The sequence below is a fragment of the Scylla paramamosain genome, chromosome 37 (genome assembly GCF_035594125.1).
Source record: "Scylla paramamosain isolate STU-SP2022 chromosome 37, ASM3559412v1, whole genome shotgun sequence".
In the NCBI taxonomy this organism is placed as follows: Eukaryota; Metazoa; Arthropoda; class Malacostraca; order Decapoda; family Portunidae; genus Scylla; species Scylla paramamosain.
Window position 1 is genome coordinate 2,782,501 of NC_087187.1, and position 9,532 is coordinate 2,792,032.

The 9,532-nt window shown below is 44.0% G+C and overlaps 1 protein-coding gene across 5 annotated transcripts in view; it reads left to right on the forward strand.

The window, feature by feature from the left end:
- LOC135091347 (adapter molecule Crk-like) overlaps positions 1 to 9,197 on the forward strand; it is a 28,522-nt gene extending 19,325 nt beyond the window's left edge. For 4 of the 5 annotated variants that reach the window (XM_063988905.1, XM_063988902.1, XM_063988903.1 and 1 more), the window contains 4 exons: positions 2,035 to 2,239; positions 3,473 to 3,601; positions 4,671 to 4,760; positions 7,177 to 9,197. In XM_063988905.1, the coding sequence (XP_063844975.1) occupies positions 2,035 to 2,239; positions 3,473 to 3,601; positions 4,671 to 4,760; positions 7,177 to 7,395 (643 nt within the window). In that variant the 3' untranslated portion in view covers positions 7,396 to 9,197. Of the gene's footprint in view, positions 1 to 2,034; positions 2,240 to 3,472; positions 3,602 to 4,670; positions 4,761 to 6,840; positions 7,131 to 7,176 lie in introns of those variants that run through there. The other variant, XM_063988906.1, reaches the window with a different exon arrangement.
- The last annotated feature ends 335 nt before the right edge of the window (positions 9,198 to 9,532 follow it).

Consider the following 9,532-nt stretch of genomic DNA (forward strand, 5'->3'; position numbering starts at 1 on the left):
TTGCTCTTCGTCAGGTAGGTCGTGGTGTGAACTTGTATAGTCATTTGTTTTGTTTATTACCCCTTTTCTCCCCATTTGCTTCCTTTGCCCTCCGTCAGGTAGGTCTTAGTGTGGTTCTTGGCTTGTTTATTCGTTTATCCTCTTCCTTTGTCTCCCTTACTCTTACTCAGCTAGGTCATGGTGTGTTTAATGGCTCATTTATTCTCTTTCTTGATCATATATCCAACTCCAGCGTGTGTGTGTGTGTGTGTGTGTGTGAGGAAAACTGGAAGACTCAAGGGAAAAAAAATTTAGAAACCAGCTAATCTCTCCCATAAAAAAAGAATGAAGGAAAAAAAAAACACGTCAAATTTGATAGAGTGAAGCATTGTGGTATGGTATGATGCAATGAAACGATATACTACACTTTCATACACCGTGGTCTGGCGTGATGCAGCGTGTGGTGTGAATCTTGGCTAAGGGCGCCTCCCATACATCATAGCCCAGCCAGCTGCTCCCCTGCGTGCTGTATATGGGCTGGTGAGGTGACACTGCCAAAGCCATGTGTCAGTGCCGGCTGTGTCAAGGCGGCTGAGGGTGCAAGGAGGCGGAGGGGAGCACAGTGGCATTACTTATTAGTCTGTATCTCACTTGTGTCTTGTAGCTGGTGGTGGTGGTGGTGGTGGTGATTAAGTGAGTTTTCATGTTTAGTTTGTTTTTATAATAATGATGATGATGATGATGATGAGGAGGAGGAGGAGGAGGAGGAGGAGAATAATGATTGACTATATTTTCCTACTTAGCTTTTTGTCCTTAAATAGTGAGTGAGTGAATGATAATAATGATGATGATGATGATGAATGAAACAGCCCTCATAGGTTCACAATACATCATTATAGTGAGTGCAACAGTTAAAGAGAATGTATAGCACTTTAAAACCCCCAAGAAAAGACAGTGAACAGCAAAGCACACCATGTAGCAACGAGGGACAGTGAGGCAGTGATAGTGAGCTTTCATTCCTTTTCCGAAGACTTGAGGGTTTGGAAGGCTTGAAAAAAATGACTTGTTTATCTCTCATGCTCTATGGATAATGGCTTAGTTAGATGTGTTTGGCAAATGTTAGATGGGGAAAGAGTTTACAGAACCCTCAGAAAAATGCCCTAGTTTATCTTTAATGTTCTGGGGATAATGGTTTAGTTAGATGTGTTTGGCAAATGGTAGATGGGGAAAGAGTTGACAGAACCCTCAGAAAAATGCCCTACCAAGCCCTTTATCTTAGGCATTTTGTTACATTTACAGAATCCTAAGCTGAGAGTCACCAAATCCTCAAAAAAGCCACTTAATCTCAAGCATACTACCTTGCAGAGAGGACACAGGCATTTTGTTACCTAGACACACCCAATGCCAGGCTGAGAGAGATGCCATTATTCTTAAACACTTCCACACCCCACCCCAACTAATTTCAAAGGCTGCAGATGAAGTTACACAAGATTAAAGGGTGTTTCTAAGGTTCTAGTAACAGATTAACAAGATTTCTACATTATTAACACAAGAAACACCCTTGAGAACCTGGCTGATCATCCCTGTGGTCTTGGATAATAGTCGTGGTGAGAGAGCAAAGTGTTTTAGAATAACCATAACTATTAAAAAAAATACCTGATCTCATACACCACACCTTGCAGAGACACAGGCATCTTAGACATACACATTCAATCCCACACTGAGAAACAGCCACACAAGCCTCAAAAAACACATCTAATCCCAAATACCTCACCTTATAGAGAGAACACAGGGATTTTCTTTGACATACACACTCAATCCCACACTGAGAAACAGCCACACAGACCTCAAAAAAGGGCACCAAATCTCATACACCCCACCTTGCAGAGACACTGAGAAACACCCATGTAAACCTCAAAAAACGCACCTAATCTTGTATACCCCACCTTACAGAAAGGACACAGGCAACTTAGGCATACACATTCAATCCCACACTAAGGAACAGCCACACAAACCTCAAAAAACACATTTAATCCCAAACGTCCCACCTTGCAGAGAGGACACGCGGGTTTCACACTACATCATCAACAAGATTCAGCAGGGGGAGCAGGTGCGTTACAAGATAGGCGACCAGATGTTCCCTGACCTGGCGTCCCTCCTGAACTTCTACAAGCTTCACTACTTGGACAGCACGCCTCTGGTCCGGCCTGCCCCCAAGCGCTGTGAGAAGGTCGTGGCCAAGTATGACTTTGACGGAAATGTGAGTGGTGAAGAGAGAGAGAGAGGTTATGAGTCAGCGTGTGTGTGTGTAGGAGTGTGCGTGAGTGAGTTATATATGGTGCCAAGAGGGAAAAGGGAAGGGGAATAGGAAGGAAAACAGAGAGGGTGGGAGTAAGAAAGTGGGCAGAGAGAGAGAGAGAGAGAGAGAGAGAGAGAGAGAGAGAGAGAGAGAGAGAGAGAGAGAGAGAGAGAGAGAGAGAGAGAGAGAGAGAGAGAGAGAGTTATATATAAGATCTGCAGCCTCACTTAGTCGGATTTTGTGACCTTCCCAACATTCCAGCTTATGTAAAATTGTATATCTCTTTGTGTGTGTGTGTGCATAGGAAACAGACCAAAAGCACAAAAAAGAACAAAAAAAAACAGGAAAACACAATAGATATCCAAATAAGCACATCTTACTGTGGTGAGAGTGAAACAAGGAAGAAAAAATGGAAGTTTACAATAGTGGACAGAAGTAGGGAAGGAAGGAGCTGCAAAAATAGATAATAAAGAAAGTGTGTTTAGAATGAAATAGGGGAGGAAGGGAGTGTAGATTAGACTAAGATTGGGAGAAATGTCACAAAATAGATAATAAAGTAAGTAAGGAAGAGTTAGATATTAAACTGAATGATGGAATGGAATAAAAAAACAATATTAGATAAGAAATGTGAACTGGAATAAGGAAGGAAGGAATGATTAAATAGGTAGTGGAGTGAGAGACTGCAGGGAGGAGTAAGAGGAGGTGGGGTATGGAGCAGTGTGGAAGAAGGTGGATCAAAACATGCTGAGTGGATAAGCTGCAAGGAAAGGGAACAGCCACACGTGATAAGAGGGGAGAGCAGAACACGGCACAGAGAGAAGTGGAGAAAGAAGAAAAGTGAAAAAAATGGGTAGAAGAATGAAGGAAGGAGGGAAAATGAAAAAAAGGATGGAAGGATGGAAGGAAGGAAGGAGGGAGGGAGGGACAATAAAATACACTTACACAGAGAAGAAACGAATGCAGAAAAAGGAAGAAGAAAGAAAGTAAGAGTTGAGGAAGGAAGGAAGGGCTGCACACACACACACACACACACACACACACACACACACACACACACACACACACACACACACACACACACACACACACACACACACACACACACACACACACATAAATGACCTTAACAGTTCCCAGCATCTCTTTTCCCCCATCTCTCTTACTCCCCCCATCCCTCTCTCTCCCCCTCGCCAGGACCCGGATGACTTGCCATTCAGGAAAGGAGAAATTCTCACCATTGTCAGCAAAGATGAGGAGCAATGGTGGACTGCTCGTAATTCAACCAATCAGACCGGCTCCATACCTGTGCCCTATGTACAGAAGGTGGGTCCCTGTGTGTGTGTGTGTGTGTGTGTGTGTGTGTGTGTTTTCATCCCTACATCTTTTCTTTCTTTTCTTCTTTCTTCCTCATCTTGTTCTCCTACCTCTTTTTAATTTCTTTTTCTGCATCTTATTTTCTTTGTGTGTGTGTGCGTGTGTGTGTGTGCGTGTGTGTGTGACAAAGGCCTGTATTCTGAAACTCTTCTACACCACACATCCTCTACTTTCAAAGGCTCCATCTGAAGTGATACAAGTTTTGAAGGGTGTTTCTTTGGTTCTAGTGACTGATTAACTAGAGTTTTACAGTATTAACGGGAGAAACACTCTTGAGAACCCGGTTAATTGTCTCTGTGGCCTTTGAAAATAGTTGTGGTAAGAGTGAAGTTTCTGAATACATGCCTGAGTGTTCTTACTTAATTGTTCTTATAGGATTGAGTCAGATTATTATGTTCCACCTTTAGAGTTAATGTGCCATGTTTATCTTTAAAGATATGTATGATCCTTACACACACATAACTTGTCAGTCAGTGCATGCTGTGTCACGTAACAGGCAATGTAAATTAAGTCACAAGTTAGACGACACCTCCCTTTAAAAAAACGTTTATAAATTGAAAGTTTTAAATGTTGATCATAAACCTGCATGATTCTTAGCTATTAACCCAGTCACTGCAATGTACAATGAATGATGCCACTGAAGGCACAAAGTCTGGACGAGCATCTACTGGAAGGAAAAGAAGAGAACACATTTTCCATTTTCTAGCCAGCCAAAAGTCACTGGAACAAGAGAAATGCCCTGGAATTGTTACTGATTATGAAAAGATGTACCAAAATGCAGTGGAAGGGTTAATCTATCATATTTATACATTACTTTCCTGTTGGCCATCCATAACTATCCTCTTTCATTTGTTTTCTTTGTCAGCCATCCATAACCCTCCTCATTCATACTGTTCTGTTGTTAGCCATCCGTAACTGTCCTCTTTCACACGATTTTGCTGTCAACCATCTATAACCGTCCTTTCCATACCTGTCCAATCACCAATGACCTTCCGTAACCATCCGTGCCGCTCCACAGTACGAGGAAGGCGAGAACATCACTCCGCCCTCCAACAAAACCTCCGCCCAGTCCACAGACTCTGCACCTCGGCCAAGACCAAGCCTTCAGGTGAGCCCCCCCACCACCCTGCTCCTCATCCCCTCCACCTGTGTCCTGCTATGTGGTGCCTCCTAGTCTGTCTGTCTGTCTGTGTGGTGTTATTCTGCGGTCTTTGTTGTTGCTTCATCTGTTCTTGTTCATCTCTCGTGCTGCTTCTCATATTTGTTTATTTATTTTGTTTATTGATTGATTTAACTATTTTATTTGTTTGTTTATTTTTTATTTATGGATCAGATTGTTCATCTTTCTGTCTATCTAGTTTGCTCTCTCTCTCTCTCTCCTCTCTCTCTCTCTCTCTCTCTCTCTCTCTCTCCTCTCTCTCTCTCTCTCTCTCTCTCTCTCTCAGGGTCTTCACACTTTCATCATCATTCTTACATTAATTTTCTTATTCATCAGTTCTCTATACACAATTTATAGTTTCAAAATCTCCCTTGAGTCTCTGTAAGTCTTTTCTTTTCCCAGGTAAGTTAACATTTTGACATTTGGCCAGAGTAAAGAAAAACATCTATTTTCTTCCAGTATCTATTTTATTTTCACAAAACTATCCTACTTATTGACTGTTATATTCTCTGCAATGGGTGACTTTATGAAATGTGATCTTCAGTTTTCATTATTCTTTCTCCCCTTTAATGGATAACTCAATTAGATGTTCAGTTACAAATATTTCCTCTTTACTGTCTCTTTTTACCATTTTCTGTCTTTGCAATGAGTAACTTAACTGGCTCTTCCATTTTCCTTCTTGACCTGTTCTGCTCCTAGGTGACGCAGGTTTAAGACACACCAGAGAAGGTTGAGGTCAGGTCGGGTCAGCCTCACAGGTACAACACTCCCCCTAACCTAATCATTTGTGTTGGTTTGGGTTTTGACAGTCTGTACGTGTGTAGAAACATCCGTGTCCCTCTAGACCTTCCTCCCTTAACCTGCTCAGTACTAAAGATAGTTTGTGGATCATTAAAATCACCATTTGTTAGTTAGATTAGTTAAGATTCAATAATAGTGGCTGAGTAAGAATTATTAACCCCTTGATAATGAAAACTTTAATTCTAGACTTAAAAATCCTTTCATGATATTCAGAATAAAGTAAAATGCATCTTGTACTGAAAGGGTTGATGGTGTGGCATGAGGTAGCACTAGTGGAGAGGTTGTGGTGTGGATTACAGAGGCAAAGCAGCACTAACATTGTGGAGCAGAGCTGGTGTGGTCTTGCTCCTGGTGAAGTGAGGCCTGTGCTTCTCTCATGCTGTTTGTTGTCACTAAGCTAACCTGATTTGAAATCCTACCTGCCTCCTCCTTCCTTTCTGCCTCCTTCCTGCCTCCTCCTTCCTGTCTCTTCCTGCCTCCTCCTTCCTGCTTCTTTCCTCCTTCCTGCATCCTCCTCCTCCCTCCTTCCTGCCTCCTACCACCTCTTTCCTGCCCCCTCCTACCTCCTTCCTGCCTCCTACCTCCTTCCTTCTCCTCCCTCCTTCCTGCCTCCTGCTGCCTCCTTGTCTCCTCACCTGTTTCAGTGTGCCGACTGATTAGTGCACTCGTTTCAGTGTGCCGGCTGATTAGTGCACTCATAAAGCTCTCATCACTTTAGTATGTAATTATATTTAAGGTACTTCCAATGACTTTTTCAATGAGCCTTGTTGTAAGTCAGTTTTTATGATATGAGTACAAAGCCATAACATCATCAAAGAACTAATCCTTTTTGAAAAATATGCAGAAATGAATGAGCAAATGATTGATGTGATTGTGTCTTTGTGACCATCATTGCAGTCACATCTTCTGCAGTGTGTTGACAGTCCTGTGGTGTCGTTGCGTGATTGATGTATTGTATCCGTCTTACAAGTTTTCAGAAGGCTTCATGCTTTGATATTCTTATTGTTTTATACTTTTTACCTGTCCACTGGCTGCACTCAATCAGTATGGCACCTCTTAATTTTTTTACTGAAACTATAAAAAACTGGCATACAGCAAGGCTTACTGATGTCACTGGAAATATCTTGAGTATAAGAACACAGGGAAGTGATACGAAAGGACAGGGAGTGTGGCATTCAGATCAGCTCGGCTTACAGTGACTGAAGTAATCCTATCTTGTCTTATCCAGTGTGTGACAAGTCCCTTAACCGTCACCTCCACTAGCTGCCATCTTGTCTTGGAGTTAATGATGCCAGTGACCCGTGCTCCCTCTTGACTCACAGTAATTGCATCTGGTCCAGTGACAAAGATGAGGGGAGTAGCAAGTATGACCTTTATACACACACACACACACACACACACACACACACACACACACACACACACACACACACACACACACACACACACACACACACACAAGCAGCCACAGATCCTTAGTACCCCTTCTCCCAGCACACACACAGACACAGACAGATATACATACATACACAGACCTAAATCACTGCCATTCCTCCCCTTACAGAGGAGGCTGCCAGCGTATGCCAGGGTGAGGCAGGCGCGGGTCCCCAATGCCTACGACAAGACAGCACTGCGGCTGGAAGTGGGGGACGTCATCAAGGTCACCAGGATGAACATCAACGGGCAGTGGGAAGGGGAGCTCAACGGGAAGGTCGGGCACTTCCCCTTCACCCACGTTGAGTTCATAGAAAGTGAAAACTCGGTGGATGGAGAACCGAATTAAGACCTCGACTCGTCCCTCTGCACCCCTCGTCCTTCCCTCTCCTCCTCCCCCAGTCCCCGTCACCTTAGGTCTTCCCCCGTTTCCTCCCTTCACCTCCAGTCTCCAGCCCCTCCCTAGATTATTTTTATTTTCTTAGGTGTAGCGCGAATGAGAGCGATTTTACTGTATATGACTTTTAATCATGGCACAGAGAGGTTGTGCAAGTGTTAGTGAGGCTGTGCAGTGCGGTTTTTATGGGTTTTCTTGCGAGATTAATAAAATGTAATAATGTATTCAGAGCGGAGGTGAAGGCTGCAGGCCGAGGCACGTCGGGAGCTGCCTTGCCATCCTCCCCTGCCTGCCCTACCACCCTGCAGCCGACACTCCCGACTCTCTAGCCACCCTTCCACCCCTCCCCTGCCACCTCTAACACTTTTTAAGACATAAGACATAGAATCAAACCTGCTTGCCTTGACCACACCTGTCTCCCATGCCTGCCTGTGGTTTGCTGCGTTCTTGGCAGTGCTGTCCCGGGGCGCTGGGAGCCAGTCTGAGCCAAATTAGGGATAAATTGGCTACAGATTTTTATTATACATACACTAATATAACTCTCCTACACAGAATTGTACTAAATTTAAAAAGTGGATATTTCTCCCCTCTACACCGCAAACATCACTATAGTTTATATTATACTGACACTAATACAATGCTCATGAACTTCACAAGGAAAAATTTTGAAACTCCCCTTTAAAAATTCCTGAAGGATTTTCTCTCCCCTTTATTGCAAAAACCCCTCACCACTACCCATTGTATAGAGCAATTTATTTAGTGATAAGAAGTGACACCAGAGAGAGGGTCACGTACAGGCTAGTGAGGACTGAAACACCCTGTGGCGTTCCTCCCAAGGCTGCCTTCCTGGCCAGGGGACCGACCACCACACCCACTCTTTACAAGGACTGACTGTTTAGCAAATTACTCTCTCCTCTCATGTGGTTTGTGATGAGTTGTGAATCAATAAAGCAGAGCACAAAACTGTGTATCGACCCTGGCAGGACTGACCCACCCCTGACCTGGTGTGCTTGGAGAGGTGACACCCACTTGGCCTCCTTTCCCCTCTCCCCTCTTCTGGTTTGTGACAAGTTGTTGAATTTGAAGCAGAGCACAAAACTGTATCAACCCTGGCAGGACTGACCACCCCCTGACTTGGTGTGCTTGGAGAGGTGACAACTTGACACCACTTGACCCTCTTCTCCCTCTCCTCTCCTGTGGTTTGTGATGAGTTGTGAATCAGTAAAGCAGAGCACAAAGCTGCCTATCGACCCCGGCAGGGCTGACCACCCCGCTGTCCTGCCCTCCTCCCTTCCACTCACCTCATGTGCTCGGAGAAGCAACACTACTCGCTTCTCCACGGGGATGGACGGTTCGGCTGCACAAAACTTATGCTCTTTCCAATTCCTGTAAAAAAAAAATGAAAAAAACTAAATATACACAACTGCCTTTTAATGTATTTTTTTAGGTCAGATTGCCTTCAGCAAGAGGGTAAAAGTTTAAAATTGTGGTAGAGTTGTGTGGGAGTGAGTACCCCCACCTCTGACGCAGCTGTGCGGGGTCTGAGGTGACTCCTGCGGCGGTCAGAGGAGGGGGGGGGTGATGTGTGCCTCGGCAGTCTGTCTGTCTGTGCGGCTCAACCCTTTGCTGTGGTGGCGTGGCGAGGTGCACACCCAAGCCAAATGTTCTCGCACCGTACGTATTTTGATGTTATGGTAATGTCTTGTTTAGTATGCAGATGTTATCATATGCCAATAAAACAAACAATTCGTGCATTTTTAGTGTCTTTTTGCAGCACCGGGGAATGTTTATTTGTGGCGTGTGTATCTTCAAAGTGTTTGTGTAGGTGGATGTGATCTGTGGAGCCCAAGGAGTGTTTGTGTAGAAGTGGTAGTGATGAGTGAGTGAGTGAGTGAGTGTGTGTGTGTGTGTGTGTGTGTGTGTGTGTGTGTGTGTATTATATATATATGAAGTGTTTAGCAAGAGTATATGCATTCCTCTGTAGTACTGAGAAGTGTAGGTGTGCTGATGAAATGGTGGAAAAGAAAGATGTGTTAAGGAAGGAAGTGTTAAAGAATGGAGGAGAGATGTGAATGAGTGAGAGAAAAAG